General features: G+C 40.8%; 1 protein-coding gene across 2 annotated transcripts in view; it reads left to right on the forward strand.

Moving 5' to 3' along the window:
• The window catches only part of LOC147030026 (receptor-type tyrosine-protein phosphatase beta-like), a 267,673-nt gene that overhangs the window by 17,881 nt on the left and 225,892 nt on the right, over positions 1 to 23,900 (forward strand). For both annotated transcript variants that reach the window (XM_085873693.1, XM_085873694.1), the window contains exons 3-4: positions 10,249 to 10,534; positions 14,392 to 14,477. In XM_085873693.1, the coding sequence (XP_085729819.1) occupies positions 10,249 to 10,534; positions 14,392 to 14,477 (372 nt within the window). The remainder of the gene's footprint in view (positions 1 to 10,248; positions 10,535 to 14,391; positions 14,478 to 23,900) is intronic.

The following is a 23,900-nucleotide window of genomic DNA, read 5'->3' on the forward strand; positions in this document are numbered from 1 at the left end:
TGTGGTTTTGAATTTGGTGTGGGTATATACTCATGTGGTTTTGAATTTGGTGTGGGTATGTACCAATGTGGTTTTGAATGTGGTGTGGGTATATACTCATGTGGTTTTGAATTTGGTGTGGGTATGTACCAATGTGGTTTTGAATGTGGTGTGGGTATATACTCATGTGGTTTTGAATTTGGTGTGGGTATGTACCAATGTGGTTTTGAATTTGGTGTGGATAAGTATTAATGTGGTTTTGAATTTGGTGTGGGTATGTACCAATGTGGTTTTGAATGTGGTGTGGGTATATACTCATGTGGTTTTGAATTTGGTGTGGGTATATACTCATGTGGTTTTGAATTTGGTGTGGATAAGTACTAATGTGGTTTTGAATGTGGTGTGGGTATATACTCATGTGGTTTTGAATGTGGTGTGGGTATATACTCATGTGGTTTTGAATTTGGTGTGGATAAGTATTAATGTGGTTTTGAATTTGGTGTGGGTATATACTCATGTGGTTTTGAATATGGTGTGGGTATATACTCATGTGGTTTTGAACGTGGTGTGGGTATATACTCATGTGGTTTTGAATTTGGTGTGGGTATATACTCATGTGGTTTTGAATGTGGTGTGGGTATATACTCATGTGGTTTTGAATGTGGTGTGGGTATATACTCATGTGGTTTTGAATGTGGTGTGGGTATATACTCATGTGGTTTTGAATGTGGTGTGGGTATATACTCATGTGGTTTTGAATGTGGTGTGGGTATATACTCATGTGGTTTTGAATTTGGTGTGGATAAGTATTAATGTGGTTTTGAATTTGGTGTGGGTATATACTCATGTGGTTTTGAATTTGGTGTGGGTATATACTCATGTGGTTTTGAATTTGGAGTGGGTATATACTCATGTGGTTTTGAATGTGGTGTGGGTATATACTCATGTGGTTTTGAATATGGTGTGGTATATACTCATGTGGTTTTGAATGTGGTGTGGGTATATACTCATGTGGTTTTGAATATGGTGTGGGTATATACTCATGTGGTTTTGAACGTGGTGTGGGTATATACTCATGTGGTTTTGAATTTGGTGTGGGTATATACTCATGTGGTTTTGAATGTGGTGTGGGTATATACTCATGTGGTTTTGAATGTGGTGTGGGTATATACTCATGTGGTTTTGAATGTGGTGTGGGTATATACTCATGTGGTTTTGAATGTGGTGTGGGTATATACTCATGTGGTTTTGAATTTGGTGTGGATAAGTATTAATGTGGTTTTGAATTTGGTGTGGGTATATACTCATGTGGTTTTGAATTTGGTGTGGGTATATACTCATGTGGTTTTGAATTTGGAGTGGGTATATACTCATGTGGTTTTGAATGTGGTGTGGGTATATACTCATGTGGTTTTGAATATGGTGTGGTATATACTCATGTGGTTTTGAATGTGGTGTGGGTATATACTCATGTGGTTTTGAATTTGGTGTGGGAATATACTCATGTGGTTTTGAATTTGGTGTGGATAAGTACTAATGTGGTTTTGAATTTGGTGTGGGTATGTACCAATGTGGTTTTGAATGTGGTGTGGGTATATACTCATGTGGTTTTGAATTTGGTGTGGGTATGTACCAATGTGGTTTTGAATGTGGTGTGGGTATATACTCATGTGGTTTTGAATTTGGTGTGGGTATGTACCAATGTGGTTTTGAATTTGGTGTGGATAAGTATTAATGTGGTTTTGAATTTGGTGTGGGTATGTACCAATGTGGTTTTGAATGTGGTGTGGGTATATACTCATGTGGTTTTGAATTTGGTGTGGGTATATACTCATGTGGTTTTGAATTTGGTGTGGATAAGTACTAATGTGGTTTTGAATGTGGTGTGGGTATATACTCATGTGGTTTTGAATTTGGTGTGGGTATATACTCATGTGGTTTTGAATTTAGTGTGGATAAGTATTAATGTGGTTTTGAATTTGGTGTGGGTATATACTCATGTGGTTTTGAATGTGGTGTGGGTATATACTCATGTGGTTTTGAACGTGGTGTGGGTATATACTCATGTGGTTTTGAATTTGGTGTGGGTATATACTCATGTGGTTTTGAATGTGGTGTGGGTATATACTCATGTGGTTTTGAATTTGGTGTGGGTATATACTCATGTGGTTTTGAATCTGGTGTGGGTATATACTCATGTGGTTTTGAATTTGGTGTGGATATATACTAATGTGGTTTTGAATTTGGTGTGGGTATATACTCATGTGGTTTTGAATGTGGTGTGGGTATATACTCATGTGGTTTTGAATTTGGTGTGGATAAGTATTAATGTGGTTTTGAATTTGGTGTGGGTATGTACCAATGTGGTTTTGAATTTGGTGTGGGTATATACTCATGTGGTTTTGAATTTGGTGTGGATAAGTACTAATGTGGTTTTGAATGTGGTGTGGGTATATACTCATGTGGTTTTGAATTTGGTGTGGATATATACTCATGTGGTTTTGAATTTGGTGTGGGTATATACTCATGTGGTTTTGAATTTGGTGTGGATATATACTCATGTGGTTTTGAATTTGGTGTGGGTATGTACAAATGTGGTTTTGAATGTGGTGTGGGTATATACTCATGTGGTTTTGAATTTGGTGTGGGTATATACTCATGTGGTTTTGAATGTGGTGTGGGTATATACTCATGTGGTTTTGAATTTGGTGTGGATAAGTATTAATGTGGTTTTGAATTTGGTGTGGGTATATACTCATGTGGTTTTGAATTTGGTGTGGGTATATACTCATGTGGTTTTGAATTTGGTGTGGGTATATACTCATGTGGTTTTGAATGTGGTGTGGGTATATACTCATGTGGTTTTGAATTTGGTGTGGGTATATACTCATGTGGTTTTGAATGTGGTGTGGGTATATACTCATGTGGTTTTGAATTTGGTGTGGGTATATACTCATGTGGTTTTGAATTTGGTGTGGGTATATACTCATGTGGTTTTGAATATGGTGTGGGTATATACTCATGTGGTTTTGAATTTGGTGTGGGTATATACTCATGTGGTTTTGAATGTGGTGTGGGTATGTACTAATGTGGGTTTGAATTTGGTGTGGGTATGTACCAATGTGGTTTTTAATTTGGTGTGGATATATACTCATGTGGTTTTGAATGTGGTGTGGGTATATACTCATGTGGTTTTGAATGTGGTGTGGGTATATACTCATGTGGTTTTGAATGTGGTGTGGGTATATACTCATGTGGTTTTGAATGTGGTGTGGGTATATACTCATGTGGTTTTGAATTTGGTGTGGATAAGTATTAATGTGGTTTTGAATTTGGTGTGGGTATATACTCATGTGGTTTTGAATTTGGTGTGGGTATATACTCATGTGGTTTTGAATTTGGAGTGGGTATATACTCATGTGGTTTTGAATGTGGTGTGGGTATATACTCATGTGGTTTTGAATATGGTGTGGTATATACTCATGTGGTTTTGAATGTGGTGTGGGTATATACTCATGTGGTTTTGAATTTGGTGTGGGAATATACTCATGTGGTTTTGAATTTGGTGTGGATATATACTCATGTGGTTTTGAATTTGGTGTGGATAAGTACTAATGTGGTTTTGAATTTGGTGTGGGTATGTACCAATGTGGTTTTGAATGTGGTGTGGGTATATACTCATGTGGTTTTGAATTTGGTGTGGGTATGTACCAATGTGGTTTTGAATGTGGTGTGGGTATATACTCATGTGGTTTTGAATTTGGTGTGGGTATGTACCAATGTGGTTTTGAATTTGGTGTGGATAAGTATTAATGTGGTTTTGAATTTGGTGTGGGTATGTACCAATGTGGTTTTGAATGTGGTGTGGGTATATACTCATGTGGTTTTGAATTTGGTGTGGGTATATACTCATGTGGTTTTGAATTTGGTGTGGATAAGTACTAATGTGGTTTTGAATGTGGTGTGGGTATATACTCATGTGGTTTTGAATGTGGTGTGGGTATATACTCATGTGGTTTTGAATTTGGTGTGGATAAGTATTAATGTGGTTTTGAATTTGGTGTGGGTATATACTCATGTGGTTTTGAATGTGGTGTGGGTATATACTCATGTGGTTTTGAATGTGGTGTGGGTATATACTCATGTGGTTTTGAATTTGGTGTGGATAAGTATTAATGTGGTTTTGAATTTGGTGTGGGTATATACTCATGTGGTTTTGAATTTGGTGTGGGTATGTACCAATGTGGTTTTGAATGTGGTGTGGGTATATACTCATGTGGTTTTGAATTTGGTGTGGGTATGTACCAATGTGGTTTTGAATGTGGTGTGGGTATATACTCATGTGGTTTTGAATTTGGTGTGGGTATGTACCAATGTGGTTTTGAATTTGGTGTGGATAAGTATTAATGTGGTTTTGAATTTGGTGTGGGTATGTACCAATGTGGTTTTGAATGTGGTGTGGGTATATACTCATGTGGTTTTGAATTTGGTGTGGGTATATACTCATGTGGTTTTGAATTTGGTGTGGATAAGTACTAATGTGGTTTTGAATGTGGTGTGGGTATATACTCATGTGGTTTTGAATTTGGTGTGGATATGTACCAATGTGGTTTTGAATTTGGTGTGGATAAGTATTAATGTGGTTTTGAATTTGGTGTGAGTATGTTCCAATGTGGTTTTGAATGTGGTGTGGGTATATACTCATGTGGTTTTGAATTTAGTGTGGGTATGTACCAATGTGGTTTTGAATGTGGTGTGGGTATATACTCATGTGGTTTTGAATTTGGTGTGGATATATACTAATGTGGTTTTGAATTTGGTGTGGGTATATACTTATGTGGTTTTGAATTTGGTGTGGATAAGTACGAATGTGGTTTTGAATTTGGTGTGGGTATATACTCATGTGGTTTTGAATTTGGTGTGGATATATACTCATGTGGTTTTGAATTTGGTGTGGGTATGTACAAATGTGGTTTTGAATGTGGTGTGGGTATATACTCGTGTGGTTTTGAATTTGGTGTGGGTATATACTTGTGTGGTTTTGAATTTGGTGTGGGTAAATACTCATGTGGTTTTGAATGTGGTGTGGGTATATACTCGTGTGGTTTTGAATTTGGTGTGGGTATATACTCGTGTGGTTTTGAATGTGGTGTGGGTATATACTCATGTGGTTTTGAATTTGGTGTGGATATATACTCATGTGGTTTTGAATTTGGTGTGGATATATACTCATGTGGTTTTGAATGTGGTGTGGGTATATACTCATGTGGTTTTGAATGTGGTGTGGGTATATACTCATGTGGTTTTGAATTTGGTGTGGGTAAGTACTAATGTGGTTTTGAATGTGGTGTGGGTATATACTCATGTGGTTTTGAATTTGGTGTGGGTAAGTAATAATGTGGTTTTGAATTTGGTGTGGGTATATACTCATGTGGTTTTGAATTTGGTGTGGGTATGTACCAATGTGGTTTTGAATGTGGTGTGGGTATATACTCATGTGGTTTTGAATTTGGTGTGGGTATGTACCAATGTGGTTTTGAATGTGGTGTGGGTATATACTCATGTGGTTTTGAATTTGGTGTGGGTATGTACCAATGTGGTTTTGAATTTGGTGTGGATAAGTATTAATGTGGTTTTGAATTTGGTGTGGGTATGTACCAATGTGGTTTTGAATGTGGTGTGGGTATATACTCATGTGGTTTTGAATTTGGTGTGGGTATATACTCATGTGGTTTTGAATTTGGTGTGGATAAGTACTAATGTGGTTTTGAATGTGGTGTGGGTATATACTCATGTGGTTTTGAATGTGGTGTGGGTATATACTCATGTGGTTTTGAATTTGGTGTGGATAAGTATTAATGTGGTTTTGAATTTGGTGTGGGTATATACTCATGTGGTTTTGAATGTGGTGTGGGTATATACTCATGTGGTTTTGAATGTGGTGTGGGTATATACTCATGTGGTTTTGAATTTGGTGTGGATAAGTATTAATGTGGTTTTGAATTTGGTGTGGGTATATACTCATGTGGTTTTGAATTTGGTGTGGGTATGTACCAATGTGGTTTTGAATGTGGTGTGGGTATATACTCATGTGGTTTTGAATTTGGTGTGGGTATGTACCAATGTGGTTTTGAATGTGGTGTGGGTATATACTCATGTGGTTTTGAATTTGGTGTGGGTATGTACCAATGTGGTTTTGAATTTGGTGTGGATAAGTATTAATGTGGTTTTGAATTTGGTGTGGGTATGTACCAATGTGGTTTTGAATGTGGTGTGGGTATATACTCATGTGGTTTTGAATTTGGTGTGGGTATATACTCATGTGGTTTTGAATTTGGTGTGGATAAGTACTAATGTGGTTTTGAATGTGGTGTGGGTATATACTCATGTGGTTTTGAATTTGGTGTGGATATGTACCAATGTGGTTTTGAATTTGGTGTGGATAAGTATTAATGTGGTTTTGAATTTGGTGTGGGTATGTTCCAATGTGGTTTTGAATGTGGTGTGGGTATATACTCATGTGGTTTTGAATTTAGTGTGGGTATGTACCAATGTGGTTTTGAATGTGGTGTGGGTATATACTCATGTGGTTTTGAATTTGGTGTGGATATATACTAATGTGGTTTTGAATTTGGTGTGGGTATATACTTATGTGGTTTTGAATTTGGTGTGGATAAGTACGAATGTGGTTTTGAATTTGGTGTGGGTATATACTCATGTGGTTTTGAATTTGGTGTGGATATATACTCATGTGGTTTTGAATTTGGTGTGGGTATGTACAAATGTGGTTTTGAATGTGGTGTGGGTATATACTCGTGTGGTTTTGAATTTGGTGTGGGTATATACTTGTGTGGTTTTGAATTTGGTGTGGGTAAATACTCATGTGGTTTTGAATGTGGTGTGGGTATATACTCGTGTGGTTTTGAATTTGGTGTGGGTATATACTCGTGTGGTTTTGAATGTGGTGTGGGTATATACTCATGTGGTTTTGAATTTGGTGTGGATATATACTCATGTGGTTTTGAATTTGGTGTGGATATATACTCATGTGGTTTTGAATGTGGTGTGGGTATATACTCATGTGGTTTTGAATGTGGTGTGGGTATATACTCATGTGGTTTTGAATTTGGTGTGGGTAAGTACTAATGTGGTTTTGAATGTGGTGTGGGTATATACTCATGTGGTTTTGAATTTGGTGTGGGTAAGTAATAATGTGGTTTTGAATTTGGTGTGGGTATATACTCATGTGGTTTTGAATTTGGTGTGGGTATATGCTCATGTGGTTTTGAATGTGGTGTGTGTATATACTCATGTAGTTTTTAATTTGGTGTGGGTATGTACTAATGTGGGTTTGAATTTGGTGTGGGTATGTACCAATGTGGTTTTTAATTTGGTGTGGATATATACTCATGTGGTTTTGAATGTGGTGTGGGTATATACTCATGTGGTTTTGAATGTGGTGTGGGTATATCCTCATGTGGTTTTGAATTTGCTCTGGATAATTATTAATGTGGTTTTGAATTTGGTGTGGGTATATACTTATGTGGTTTTGAATTTGGTGTGGATAAGTACGAATGTGGTTTTGAATTTGGTGTGGGTATATACTCATGTGGTTTTGAATTTGGTGTGGATATATACTCATGTGGTTTTGAATTTGGTGTGGGTATGTACAAATGTGGTTTTGAATGTGGTGTGGGTATATACTCGTGTGGTTTTGAATTTGGTGTGGGTATATACTTGTGTGGTTTTGAATTTGGTGTGGGTAAATACTCATGTGGTTTTGAATGTGGTGTGGGTATATACTCGTGTGGTTTTGAATTTGGTGTGGGTATATACTCGTGTGGTTTTGAATGTGGTGTGGGTATATACTCATGTGGTTTTGAATTTGGTGTGGGTATATACTCATGTGGTTTTGAATTTGGTGTGGGTATATACTCATGTGGTTTTGAATATGGTGTGGGTATATACTCATGTGGTTTTGAACGTGGTGTGGGTATATACTCATGTGGTTTTGAATTTGGTGTGGGTATATACTCATGTGGTTTTGAATGTGGTGTGGGTATATACTCATGTGGTTTTGAATGTGGTGTGGGTATATACTCATGTGGTTTTGAATGTGGTGTGGGTATATACTCATGTGGTTTTGAATGTGGTGTGGGTATATACTCATGTGGTTTTGAATTTGGTGTGGATAAGTATTAATGTGGTTTTGAATTTGGTGTGGGTATATACTCATGTGGTTTTGAATTTGGTGTGGGTATATACTCATGTGGTTTTGAATTTGGAGTGGGTATATACTCATGTGGTTTTGAATGTGGTGTGGGTATATACTCATGTGGTTTTGAATATGGTGTGGTATATACTCATGTGGTTTTGAATGTGGTGTGGGTATATACTCATGTGGTTTTGAATTTGGTGTGGGTATATACTCATGTGGTTTTGAATTTGGTGTGGGAATATACTCATGTGGTTTTGAATTTGGTGTGGATATATACTCATGTGGTTTTGAATTTGGTGTGGATAAGTACTAATGTGGTTTTGAATTTGGTGTGGGTATGTACCAATGTGGTTTTGAATGTGGTGTGGGTATATACTCATGTGGTTTTGAATTTGGTGTGGGTATGTACCAATGTGGTTTTGAATGTGGTGTGGGTATATACTCATGTGGTTTTGAATTTGGTGTGGGTATGTACCAATGTGGTTTTGAATTTGGTGTGGATAAGTATTAATGTGGTTTTGAATTTGGTGTGGGTATGTACCAATGTGGTTTTGAATGTGGTGTGGGTATATACTCATGTGGTTTTGAATTTGGTGTGGGTATATACTCATGTGCTTTTGAATTTGGTGTGGATAAGTACTAATGTGGTTTTGAATGTGGTGTGGGTATATACTCATGTGGTTTTGAATGTGGTGTGGGTATATACTCATGTGGTTTTGAATTTGGTGTGGATAAGTATTAATGTGGTTTTGAATTTGGTGTGGGTATATACTCATGTGGTTTTGAATGTGGTGTGGGTATATACTCATGTGGTTTTGAATGTGGTGTGGGTATATACTCATGTGGTTTTGAATTTGGTGTGGATAAGTATTAATGTGGTTTTGAATTTGGTGTGGGTATATACTCATGTGGTTTTGAATTTGGTGTGGGTATGTACCAATGTGGTTTTGAATGTGGTGTGGGTATATACTCATGTGGTTTTGAATTTGGTGTGGGTATGTACCAATGTGGTTTTGAATGTGGTGTGGGTATATACTCATGTGGTTTTGAATTTGGTGTGGGTATGTACCAATGTGGTTTTGAATTTGGTGTGGATAAGTATTAATGTGGTTTTGAATTTGGTGTGGGTATGTACCAATGTGGTTTTGAATGTGGTGTGGGTATATACTCATGTGGTTTTGAATTTGGTGTGGGTATATACTCATGTGGTTTTGAATTTGGTGTGGATAAGTACTAATGTGGTTTTGAATGTGGTGTGGGTATATACTCATGTGGTTTTGAATTTGGTGTGGATATGTACCAATGTGGTTTTGAATTTGGTGTGGATAAGTATTAATGTGGTTTTGAATTTGGTGTGGGTATGTTCCAATGTGGTTTTGAATGTGGTGTGGGTATATACTCATGTGGTTTTGAATTTAGTGTGGGTATGTACCAATGTGGTTTTGAATGTGGTGTGGGTATATACTCATGTGGTTTTGAATGTGGTGTGGGTATATACTCATGTGGTTTTGAATGTGGTGTGGGTATATACTCATGTGGTTTTGAATTTGGTGTGGATATATACTCATGTGGTTTTGAATGTGGTGTGGGTATATCCTCATGTGGTTTTGAATGTGGTGTGGGTATATACTCATGTGGTTTTGAATTTGGTGTGGGTAAGTACTAATGTGGTTTTGAAATCGGATAATTTTTTTTTCTGTGTTAAGTTTTTGAAGACAAAGTCAAAAAAAACATTTAAATTTTTTCATGCTTTCGCTGAAGAATTTGAAGTTTTATTTTTGACTTTCTTCTTCAACGTATGTTTTTTTTTTTTGTTATTTTTTTGTACTTGAAGCAGTCGGCCGAGATAGTAGGTCTCACATTATCTAGTATATTAAACTGTTAACCTTCAATGCTAAACATGCTGTAATTAACTTGGGTGGTTTTGTTTGAAATCTCAAACATTCTTTCTGTTAATGTGTTGAATGGCCACAGAGTGTGGTGTGCATGGAGTTGTAATATTGGTGTGTAAAGGAACCAGAAAGTGATTGTTCATGCTCTTGTTTTCTCAGTTGAATGAAACTACTTGTGCCTTCCACAATCTCCACACTATTGCTGGTCCTTTTTTTGTCGAGCTGCAATGGACTTCTTGGAAAGGGAATGGAAACTGCTCCTTTGCTGTGAAATTCCGAAATGGCAGCTCTGGCTGGGAAAGAGCCTGCAATGTACAAGTGTCCGAACACCGTCACTTCTGCATCATGTGCTCTCTGCTGCCCGCCATGGATTACCAAATTGAAATACTGTCCATAGATGGCACTAACATCACCACTTCAAAACTGAACATGTCCCTAACAACAGGTAGTTGGCCTGGATTGCTTTTTAAGCGACTATTGTTTTCCATTGTTGTGTCTTGGTAGCTGAGCTTGAGAGTTCAGTGGATTATGCTTTGAAATTGAAAAGTGTTGGAACAAAGTGAGTCTCAAGAGGAAATTTATTTTATTTATTCATATGCAGCCTGTGGTGGCTTGGCTGCATTTTCTGCGGGTGCGGCTATGCCGCTGATGCAATGCCCCTGTTACCAGCACAATGGTACTCATTTTGCTGACCTCGGAGGATGACAGGCTAAGTCAACCCTACCTGGTGTTTATTTAACAGTCCAAAAGGGATTTTAACTCAAGATGCTAGAATCTTAAGCCAAGCATCTTAACGATTAAGCCAACACCAGGCCTTGAGGGGGGTTGGGGGGGAAATAATAAACCACACCTGGGAGGGCTCCATTCCTCCTTCTGGAAGCCATACATGGAGATACCAACCAAACACACAAACAACCATGATTATTTAACCAATCACTGCCACCACTACAACCAGTTGGTCGATACTGCTTGGATAAATCAGCTAATCCTCATTCTGTTTCATGTCAACGTTTTATCAGCAAGTTCAAATTCCAGTGCAGGCGAAACAGGATCATGTTTCAGGCCAGCCAACGCTTGACCACGTCAGCACCACCTCCTTCTGGAAATCTTATGTATGAAACCCATCACTAAAATAATGTGCACTATACGAATCGCACTCCGTGTCACAGTGTCGCTTTCACAAAGCACAATCACACAAAAGTCACGTGACCAACTGTGAGATGCTGTGTACACATTTCAGTGATTTACACGATAGCAAAAAGTAAAGGAAAGCAACATGGTGTTTTTATTCCTATCCATTTTGCCGAAGGCACTCAAAGGACGGAAATTTGAAAGCACTCAAAGGGTAGAGAAGCTCCTTGTGAGCCAACAGCCATTCATATCTGGTGCCCAACTGTGTGTGGAAGTCCTCCAGCAGTTGGGTTACCTTTTACTAGGAGGTTGGTGGTAGGATTTGCACTTCAGCCACCGTAAAAGACTTCATTCCGCAAAACACATAAAAACACACAAAGAAAACTGAAAACCCACTCCGTGGGAGTACCTCTTTTGCACCTCACCTGATGATGGGCTTGGGGAAAAACCTTCGGGACCCCCCCCCCCCCCCATTTTTTGATGATAAGAGGAAAAGCACAGGGTAATCTTCCTGGGTTGGATTGTGGTGGTGTGTTGGGGTGATGCGGATGTGTCATCCAATAGATGGCGGTCTCCTCAGATGAACCTGAGATTCCCTTTGGGTGGGAACCTGCAATGTCCTGTCCCGAAGAAAGGATGAGAACCTGTCTCCCCTATCATCTGAACTCCAGCATTTGAACATCAGTATTGCAGCACTCTCTGAGGTTTGGAGACTGGATAGTGGTGAGATCATGGCGGGTGGTTATACCTACTGCTGGTCTGGCCACTCTGATGGTTATCATGCCCAAGGATTTGCTGTAGCTGTGTCAAATAAGTTGATTGCTATGATAATTGAGGTAACACCAGTCAACGAGCGCATTATGAGACCGAGGATTCGTCACTCCCTGGGTGTCATTTCCCTGGTCTACATATGTATGCTCCAACTGAGGCGAGTGATCTCACTGAGAAGGAGGCATTCTATGTCACGCCCAAGTCCATATTTGATCAGTGCCCCAGGCGAGATACCTTTTCTAGCCTTGGGGGATTTCAATGCATTGACTGGCACTGAATTGGATGGCGATGAGACGTGTGTTGGTACCCATGGGTCTGGAACTGTGAACCAAAAAAATCCTTGATTTTTCCAGAAGTTGTGGATGTCGGGTGGCTAGTTCATGGTTTCAGCGTCCACAGGCTCATCGCTAGACTTGGTATTCCAACGCTGGTGGTGTGGCAAAGGAGGTAGCCCATATGCTTATTTATGGTCACTGGAGGATGATTCAGAGATGCAGGACCTACCAAGAGTGCTCAGTTCATCAATGCTGATCACAGGCTTGTTGTAGCGACTCTGAAGTTGCAGCTTAAATCCAGGAGAATGGTACCATCCCAGCCTCGGCTGGATGTTGGCAAGCTCAAGGATGAGAGGGTAGCTGAGGAGTTTGTGAACTGGCTGAGTTGGGATTTGTGGGATCTGGGTGTTTTGGGGGAATCCTGAAGAGTTGTGGAGTGCCTTCAAGACTACCATCTTTGATGTTGCTGGTGGATGTCTTGGAACCCACCGGAAGATGAAGAATAACTTTGGTTCCCAAGGCAAACTAGATACCATTGACCATAGTTGCAGAGCAAAGCTTTTCAGGGAGCTGAGGCATAAAACTGTACGTGCACTAAGGGTGGACAAGGAGGCCTATGTGCGAGGAATCTGTGAGGGGGTACAGCATCACCTGTGGTGAAGTGATTCTCCTGCTTACAGAGGAATTCATGCATTGTGTTCCTCCAAGCCTGTCCCCTCAGTGTACTGCAGGACCTTTTGGATCCCAAGGTAGTGGAGGGTGGTGGGCTCTTGACAGAGGAGTCTGAAGTGAAGGCGTGTGGGCCAGTTACTTTGAGAGGCTATAACAGACTGATCGACCAGCTGTTGAATTGGATGTCAGGGGTGTCACTTTCCCTAATGCTGACCCTCCAATAAACTGCAAACCACCTTTGTTTGTGGAAACACAGGCCACGGTGAACCAGTTGAAAGGGGATAAAGCGCCTGGGATTTGTGGCATCGTTGCTGAACTTCTAAAGGCTGGTGGAAATGCTGTACTCATGTCATTGCATGCAGTTCTGTGCTCTGTTTGGAACACAGGTATCATCCCAACTGACTTAAAGAGGGGCTTTGTTTTCCCTGTCTGGAAAGGGAAGGGTGATTGTCAGGACTGAAACAACTACCGAGGGGTGGCACTGCTCTCAGTGCCAGGCAAGTTCTTTGCTTGGATAGTTATTGATGGGGTTCGCCACCATCTGTTTGAGCACCAGCACCCAGAGCAGTCGTGTTTTCCATCAAAGAGGTCATCGATTGACCGTATCCTTGCTCTTCCGGTCCTCACCAAACACAGATGAGAGTTTCAGTTGGGGCTGCTCACAGCCTATGTTGATCTCCCCAAAGCGTTTGATTCAGTGAATGGAGTTTCCCTCTGGAGGAGTCTTGGTCTTCGTGGGGTGCCACCAAAACTGATCAATCTTATTTCTGAACTAAACTCTGGTATTGAGAGTGCTGTGAAGTGTGGTGGTACCATCTCTGACTTATTTCCAGTTGTTACTGGAGTTTATAGTCATCATCATCATCATCATCATCATCATCATCATCATCATCATCATCATCATCATCATCATCATAGTGAAACAAGAAATATTTTGGCATTTCCATCGCTGTGTGAGAAATTAATCAATAATATATGGTTGGTCTTGTCAATAAAATGGAAAGAAAATAAAGATTTTTCAAACGTCTTATTTTACCTTATCTGTCTTGGAGAGTATATGACATTTCAATGCCAATCAGGGAACCACAGTAATTAGTGGAGGATCCACTAATATTCCATTTGCGGTTTTTGGGAACATGTTGTTCAAGAAAGCGAAACGTTTGATAGAGATTAGATCTAATAATCCTCCCAGCGTTTGGTTTCCCATTATATAAGTTGAGACTTCTGGGCCCTTATCTATTTAATAATACCATAACTATCCAAATTTAAGGTTTGAAAAGAAATACGTGTTTGACATATTTCAATCTCATTAACCCACCCCAGCCCCCTTTGGCCCACACATCTGGCCAACCGACCCAGATGATGCAGTTTATTTTACCAACATTTAATTAACTTCGATTACTTGTTACTTACATTGTGTTGTTTCATTTGCAATTGTCTGATGTATTTGCAGATCTTTACATGGACCCTCTGCAAGGCTCCACACGTAACGATAATATTTGTGTCGAATCAAACGAGGAGCAAAACAGCACGATGCAGGTTTGCGATGCATTGTTTCTTGTTCGTTGTTAAATTTGTATTTAGAATTTATATTTATTATTCAATGACTGTTCAGAGTAAAATATAAGACACCAATTCTCTGTGTTGCATTGACTGTTTAAACCACAAACTTTGAGATTGCCTTTAGAGCAAACAAGGAAGCAGTACCTTCAGTACCACTTTTAAAGTATTTGGCATGACTCGGCCAGGGTTCAAGCCACTGGCCTCCCAGACTCAGAAGTTCAAAGCACTGACCTCCCAGACTCAGAACGGATACTCCAATCATTATGGCACCCAATGTGGCATTAGATATTTTTATGACTCCCATGGACTGTTATGCTGTGGAATGGCATGACATTGAGGCCTTCTTGTGGCAGGATTGTTCTCACCAATGGGTGGAGAGGTGAAAGGCGAATGACTAGTGCCTTATAACCAGTTTGTTCATGGAGATGGGTCTCATTAGCTTTGTTAGGTAGCTCATCTAGGAGAAGGAAACTCTGAATCCAAATCTGCCGTTGCCTTGCGGTTATCGGTTTTGAAACCAAAGGCTCAGGATTTAGCAGGGTAAAGGCAGCAATCCTCTTTTTATTTATTACTTCCACCACCGAAGGTGAAGGAGCTTATGTTTTCACCCCTTTCTGTCTGTCTGTCTGTTTGCCTGTGGACAGGATATCTCAAAAAGTTGTGGACAGGTTCAGTGTGTGACAAGGATGAACTGTTTAGATTTTGGTGAAGGTCCGGATCCAGATCCGATGACAAGAATTTTTAAAGTCATTCTTCACCATTGAGAGATAGGTCCAAAAAGGATATATAGCACAATATCTCAAATGTTGGTTTATGAGGCTGGATATATTAAAAATGTTGGTTCTATTCTGTACATTTCTAATTACATTACTCGCCCCCTGTGATGATTAATAGCGGACACGGATGTGTCCCCGGTGAAGACCCTCTCGTGAGCAGGCCTTCGCTGCTCCTATGGTTGGCAGCGAGTGCCCTGGAAGCAGTGAAGGAAAGAATGTGGCACTTATATATGTGGGAGAATTGTGATGCTCAGCCAGTGGGTCGCCCAGATAGCTCAGATGGCAGAGCACTGGTCTGGTTTGTCAGAGGACATGGGTTTGACTCCTGGTCTAGGCCTGTAAATTTTCCACATATATTTATAATGTTGGTTCGATCCTGTTCATTTTGATATGAATTATATATATGCATAATCATATATGTATATATATATATATATATATATATATATATATATATATATATATATATATATATATATATATATATATATATCTACGAGGTATGTGTATATATATATATATATACATATATTGTTGCGGCCACAGGTACCGAGACACCAGCTTGTCACTCAGGGGGATTGTCACCCAGTTGTCCTCAGAAGAGCTGGACCTGGGGCCACCGTTCACAATTAACGTTGTGGTACGGTGGGTTGTTTTAAAACCATGAACGCCACCCAGTCAACCTCGAGTTCCAGTGTCCACCGTCTAATTATGCCGTTTAACTAGAGGTCACGTGGTTACCTGAGCGGGGAGCGCACCCTCAGCAAAGCACCAATATTATCTTGATTCGATATTAATTAGGGCGGCCGAGCATTTTAACCGCTGGTGCATGCCGACTATTTTTGGTCAAATCTGTGGTAATTACCTCCCAGTCTATCTAGGTTCGGACAATGCTCGACCAATGAAAGGAAAGGACAAACACGGACAGGTTGGAAGTCGGCAAATGATTTATTCTTAATAAAATAAATAAATAAAAAGAACTTTTTATTTTTTGAGGTAAATAAATGAATAAATTTTAAAGTAACTGAAATGAATAATTACTCAGGCAAAACCAATCAAAATGACAGGAAAGAGACAGAGAGCAGATGCTTATCGGGGGTTGACTTACAGCTAAACACAGACAAGGGTACCCAGCAGATAAATCAGGGGGGGGGGGGAAAGAAGAGTCATCCGCTCACCAGAGAGTAGTCGTCCGTGAAGTGAAAACATCCTGAAATGTGTGCGTTATCATCTCTTGCGCATTTTCCTTCATTTGTTTATTATTTCGTTTTTCATCCTCTTTTTTCAGTTCGTTTTTCATTTCCTTCATTTCGTTGCTCGCTTTGTGTGCATTTTCTTTCAGTGCTTGCAAAATTAACAATAGCTGGCTCGTGTCAAATGCACTCGGCTGAGCCGATTCGGCAAGGATCGGGGGGGGTGGAATTTGACGGGGGGGCGGGTGTCAAAAGCCGCCGCTGCCCCTGTGCCTATTTCGAGCTCTGGGTTTGGTTGTGGAGAAAATTCAACCTGCATATTGGGGTGGTGCATTGTGTTCTCGTCCTGGGCCATAGATTCTAACATTTCTAAATCCATATCTAATCCACCCTGCACCTGCTCGCCTTGAACTGCCATTTTGCGTATCGGATATAAGAAATTTCCACGCTCGGAATTTAATGGGAACCGAGGGTCGCTTTACACATCCTTGATCCGATTCCCGTTAATTTGGTTGGAGGCGGGATGGATTTGAATCCTACTCCCGGACACCAGTGTTGTAGTTTTCCGCAGCGCCGGCGTGCGGGCGACCGCTTTTAGCTAATTCACGACCGCACGCGCCCACCGGACGTGGCAAACCTAGTCGCAGCTTTCGGAGCAACGCCGAAATCCAGCTACGGGTGTGTTCTTAATCACACCGTAAATCAGCAAACTATTCTGTCCGCGCGCGACAGGGTCCGATCACCGAATTGTCGATTTACATAATTATGCGCGCAGACAGAATGCCAGGGATTTACACCTCAACAGGACCTGCTTGGAAACGAGCCGTTTAAGCAGCTCGATCCGTTCGCGATTTGCCGAGCGGTGTATATTGCCAAGCCCCACCGGATCCGATTACTTTATCGGCTATTTAAAAGCCCGCTAATATCCCGAACGCAATACAGCAGCTCAATTAAGGGAAAGGATGCAATGAACAGGTCAACATTCACACAAGGACATTTATTTGTTACACACGTATGGAATCAAACACGTATGCAATCATGCAGGAATAAAGCAAGACGAAGAACTACGACCGTTCTATTTATTATGTACACTTATGACAATTCTACTTAAGGACATGGCGCCACGACATTCATACAAAGAAAAACCCCAGGAAAGGAAAGGGCAAGAACTGTACCTCATGGGCCTTTAATAGTTCACGGAGCTGTGAAGACCACAGGAGCTCCGAGAGGCCGTGCTGGTTACCTGCCACCTTCGTGGTGACTCGCTGGTTGACTCTCGACGTTTCATCGACACGGCATTTGGCGCTGCTCGACTTGGTTGACCCAAGCCCCGCTCTGCGGCCTAGTGATTCGGGCCTAGCCGACGACGCCTCCGAGGAATGAACGGGCCTTTGCTCTTTCGAGAGTTGATGCTCGTTAAAGAGCCCGTTCGTTCCTCAGCGTTGGCGATCTCTCTCCAGCTTTTTCCACCGACTCGCAGTTCTGCGAGGCACGGAAGGCTGGCTGCGCTCCAAGCTCCGACTGCCCTCCGCTGGACTCGAACCCTGGCTCCAAGCTCCAGACTTCCACTCTCTGCAGCTCCCCGACAGACCCTGAACCCCGCCAGACTCAAAGATCACAGCCCGGTTACGCGAATAAATCCTTTTAGACCTCGGTGGGGAAATTTAATCTGAACAAACACTTATCGACATAACTGATCTCTGGGAAGCCTGAATGGTGTTCTGTGAATTTCCACAACCGTAACAATATATATGTATATAGGCTATATATATATATATATATATATATATATATATATATATATATATATATATATATATATTATATAATATATACCCTATATGAAATATATGTATATATATATATATATATATATATATATATATATATATATATATATATATATATATATATATATATATATATATATATATATCCTATATGTTGTTACGGCTGTGGAAATTCGCAATACACTATAAAGGGTCTTCAGGTAAGATATGACATGAAGTTCATGTGTAGTTAGTCCACACCTGTTGTTTAGGGGGAATATGTGTGATTCATCCGGGCTGCGACGCTTTGAGTTAGCCATTTTTCTTTTCTCTATCGTTATTTTGGATCCAACAACCTCAAACCAACCAACGACAACGGCAAAAAAGAAACCTGCGCTATTGCGCGGGTTTGCGCACCCCTCTGCGGTGCCAAGGCTGGCACGGGAAGGGGGGCAGGGCAGCTCCCTCCCCATTGGTTGAGGCCCGGTGTGAGGCGGTCGGAGTGGGGCACGCCCCCCTTCGAGAGCCTTCTGGAAACGACTCGAAGGGAGGTGGAGTCGCGAACGGGGCGGAGCCCCGCGTGGCGAAGGGTGGAGCCCCACCTTACAAAAGGAAAACGGACGCAAGGCTCTCTCTCTCTCTGATCGTGGCTCATGTTGGCTGTAGCTCTCTCCGAAAAAGGCACCAGCTCTCTCTCCAAAAAGGCTCGGTCTCTCTCCTTGGGTCTCGCTCTCCAAAGCGCTCCCTTCCTCCTCTCTCGTTCCCGCGCTCGTGGCCCGGCGCGGCCTGTTGGTGGAGATGCGGACAGGAGGCGCCGCAGTGCGGCCTGTGGTGGACCTGCGCGTCCGGACGAGGGGTGCCGGAGAGGGTTTGCCGGCCGCGTGGGAGGCCGGAACCAGGCGCGACCGCACTGACGGTAGTAGGAGAGGAGGACTCAACGGTCCATGAGGGAAGTCACTTCTTGTCTTTTCTTTTCGGGCTTTTGTATGTGTGTTTGTGGTGCCAGTCTGACAAGTAAAACCTGTATAAGTGAGTGTGCTGTAAATAGTTGCCTTTTATTCGGTCGTAGTGCTTTCCTTTGTTCCTATTTGCCTGCTTTTGTTCCTATTTGCCTGCTTACGTGTGTGAAATAAAGTGCTTTCTTGTTGAACTGTTCCCCCATTTCGCTTCGTCCTTTCCTTTGTTGAATCTCCATCTTGCATCACGTAAGGGATTGATAGTGGGTTTAAAACACCCGATAACCAATCTGAACCGTCAAGGTCGACGATAACTCTGCTCGGTTATCCCTATAGCACGGAACAAGCCGCTCCTTGGCTCCTTGGCGATAGTTCCAGAAGGGTCACGACTGAATTGTCCGTTCCGGTGGGCGACGCGTCGCGATTCGAGTTACGTGGCCGATCGCACGCCGGGCGGGCGAAATTCGTTACACTGGTGTCCGGGAGTGGGATTCGGATCCATCCCGCCTCCAACAGCAATTTGCAACATTGGTGTACAGGAGTGTGGGATTCAAATCCACTTCACTCTCCAACTAAATTTACGGGGATCGGATCAGGGGTGTGCGAAGCAACCCCCCGTTCCCTCCCCCCCCAAATTACGAGCAGGCAAAATTTTAATCTCTTACGAGAAATAAGATGGAGTCTCAAGGCGAACGGGTGCCAGGGGTAGATATGTGTAGTAATGTGGAATCATGGCCCAGGATGAGAGCCCCGAGCAGGAAATGCTTGTTGTGCAGGAGCAATTTCTCCCCCAACTGAACCCAGAGTTTGAAATGGGCGCGGCGGCGGCCGTGGTGTATGACACCTCCCCTCCCCCTCTCCGCCAAAACCCCCCGATCCTTGCCGAATCGGCTCAGCCGAGTCCACTCGACATGATTTTGCAGGCAATATGCGGAATGAAAAACAAAATCGAAGGCTTGAAAAAAAGATGGATGGAAATGCGCAAATACTGCGGGGTGAAATGCAGCGCGTGGGGCGATGCCTGCAGGCGGGCATAATGGCGGCGCCACGTGCTGGAGCGAACGAGCTGGGGGGGAGTGCAACGGCTGTCTGGCCCGCAATGGAAGCAGGGGAGGACAGAATAATACGGGGAACGTGTTGGGCGAGAAGCGTAAGGGTGACGGACGAAGCAACAGTGACGGTGACCGAGAGGGAAAAATTAATTGGGGTGACGGAGACATGCACGAGGGAGATAAGGCATGAGGTGAAAGAAATTAAGAAAGAAAGAAAAGAACAACTAAAACAGAAAGCAAGGTTGAGGTACGCGGAGATCATGAAAGAACAAGGAATGAAGCAAAAAGGGCAAAAACGACTTAAGGAGAAAGCAAGGTTGAGATACGCAGAGATAATGGAAGAACAACGGACGAAACAGCAAAAGGAGATGAGCCAATTGAAAGAAACAATGAGATTGGAGAGTAAAGAACGTGAGAGACTGGGATAGAAAACAAAAACAAAATGAGGTTGAAATTAATGAACTCAAGGAGAAAGCAAAATTGGCGTCCACGGAGATGGAAAAACTCCGGAAGGATAACGAACGGCTAATGGGGCTCCGAGAGGAGGAATGACTCAAATGGGAAGGAAAATGTATAGAGGAAAATATATATATATATATATATATATATATATATATATATATGTAATATATATATAGGAAGGAAAAAATATATATATATATATATATATATATGTATATATATATATATATATATATATATATATATATATATATATATATATATATATATATATATATGTATATATATATATATATATATATATATATATATATATATATATATATATATATACATATATATATATATATTTATATATATTACTAAATCTCTCATCTTGTATATATGTTATGTAGGTATGTATGTATGGATGTTCCCAAAATACAGCGAAAATGGTACACAATCGTGCAAAAATTTCAGCCCATCTTACTCACCATTCTCCTATGGTGTGCAGTATCAAGTTTCGTTAAAATCGGGCAACTAAAAAAATTATTTAAAAAATCAATTCCCGATTCAGTCAAGTACTCTTCGGGAGAATTTGATCAATGCAAACAACCTCAGCGGTATAGTTCGGTGGAGATATCTTTTTTTTTCTTGAAATGATTTATTTTAAAATCTCAAACATTTAGTATAGACAAAGAACAATTTATTTTTAAGCATAAAATATACATCATCATTTTGATCTAATACTTCAGTGTTCATTAATAAGTAAAATTGCGTTTAGAAGATTACGCACAATAATTTCTTCGACTTTCTTTTCTCCGTTTTTTTTTCACATTGATGCGCAAATCCCCTTCTTTTGTAAGAGTGAATAAAATTGTGCATGATGTGCCCCAATAACACAAAAAAGACACAAAATATTACATCATGCCAAGAAGAGGGAGCAAACGAGTTGCAGGATGCTCAATGAACGACGCAAAGAGACGTCGATAAGCAGTAAGGAGCAGAAGGGAACAAGAGACGCAACAAGAAAGAACTGAACGTCTTCAGGATCTCCTCGAAACAGCGATAATATTAAAAAAAAAAAAAACATTTCATCAACCGCTGTCACAACGGAACCCAACGGGTTCACGGGTCGTCTCTAGTATATCCTATATTTGTGTACACACACACACACACACACGCACACACACACACACACACACACACACGTATATATGTACACGATTATAGGATGTATATATATATATATATATATATATATATATATATATATATATATATATATATATATATATATATATATATATATATATATATATATATATACCACCTAAATCCAGCATTATAAACTATAGGCAACCAAATTCAGCCACCTATTTATTTTGAGGTACAGCACACACGGATGTGGTACATCTGGGTATATATATATATATATATATATATATATATATATATATATATATATATATATATATATATATATATATATATATATATATATGTAAAAATTTGGTTAATCTATCCATCTATCTCTTCTACATTGATACGAATAAAAGGGTGTGTGTGTGTGTGTGTGTGTGTGTGTGTGTGTGTGTGTGTGTGTGTGTGTGTGTGTGTGTGTGTGTGTGTGTGTGTGTGTGTGTCAGTGTGTCTCCTCCATAACTCCAAAACTAGAAAACCTTGCAGACTGAAACTTTGCACGCAAACTGAGAAAACTCCAAGGAAGTGCAAGAGTGAAAATTGGGTGTTTGGGTGAATTAAAACACCCCTTTTGAAGATAATTGACGGCCTTATTTAATTATATCCCTCATCAGGCGATCCTCGGCCACCTCGCTGTCTAGGGTCTCAAGGCGTTTCCTGGGTAACCTCGCTGGTGTGTGAATCCACCATATTTTTAGGCTGCTCAAACTTGCTTTGACTTGGAACAGGCCGCAACGATTTCTTAACGATAAAGTTAATTTTTCACTTTCCTCACTCGTATATGCCTGGTGTTGGCTTCATGGTTAGGGTGGCGGGCTTTGGATCCTAGGGTCCTGAGTTCAAATCCCGCTCAGCTGTTGAAGTAATACCAGGTGGGGTTAACTCAGCCTGTCATCCTTCCGAGGTCGGCAAAATGAGTGCTAGCATGCTGGTATCCTGTGTCGGAGTGGCGACCTGTCCAGGATTGTGCCCAATAGCCAAGGAGACTGCTTAAGCAGCACCAACGCTCTGCACAGAGTATGGTCCCAATCTCCTCCTCCTTCTCACTCATATTATCGAATGCCTATTCATCATTGCTACAAATCTCTGGGTATATTGCAATGCTATTAAACACCTGGAGGCACCAGCATTCGTGACTTTATTTCATTTGCGCATTTGATTAACCAACAGAAACTCTTCAACTAACCAGAATTACAAAATATAAGCTCCAGCTTTGAAAGTATCAGCAGTTCCGACTTCCCCAAAAAGTGTTGATTTGTCCAATTCAGACATTGCACGGGCGTTTCTGGGTGCATCATTGTGTCAACGGCAATTGGTAATCCCTTGCCAAGCCAGGCATTCTGTTGGAGTGCTGAAGTGCTTAAGCCACTTACCAAGCTGTTCAGTGCAGTTCGGGTCCTGATCGGGAAGGTAGAGATACGTATACAGCACACACGGATGTGGTACATCTGGGCAGACTTGGATAGCTATGGACTCTCCGCAGGTGTGTGGACATGCCATGCCTGTTATGGGTGCCGTGGTGGCAAAGTTTCATCCCGTATCTTATGGAGGTTCTTTCAGGTTTTCTTTTGTCCTCACTCTCCAGCCCAAACCGCTCAACCAACCGTTCCGAAATTTTCAGAGATTTATGTCATCGACCCTGCAATGATCCCACATTTAAATTTCGTAAAATTTGGTCGACCAAGAAGGTCTACATAGGCCAATCGGCCAATTTGAGCCAAATTTTCTAAAATCCTCCAATTTCATCTGATTGACTTGAAATTTGAACAGGATTTGCAGATCAAATCAGTGAATTCAACCACCTATTACTTTTAAAGTCAACATAGGCATAAGGTCAACCCAAAAGAGGCCAAATTTTTTAATTGTTTCTAAAATTGTCAATTTTCACCAATTAACTTAAAGTTTGAATACCATTTGTATATCATGTAACCAAATTCAACCACCTATTTATTTTGAGGTAAACATAGACCAAAAGGTCAACATAGGCCAAATTAAAAAAAATCCTCAAT

Source organism: Eptatretus burgeri, chromosome 3 (genome assembly GCF_056783735.1).
Source record: "Eptatretus burgeri isolate ZD-2024b chromosome 3, Ebu_testis_v1, whole genome shotgun sequence".
In the NCBI taxonomy this organism is placed as follows: domain Eukaryota; kingdom Metazoa; phylum Chordata; class Myxini; order Myxiniformes; family Myxinidae; genus Eptatretus; species Eptatretus burgeri.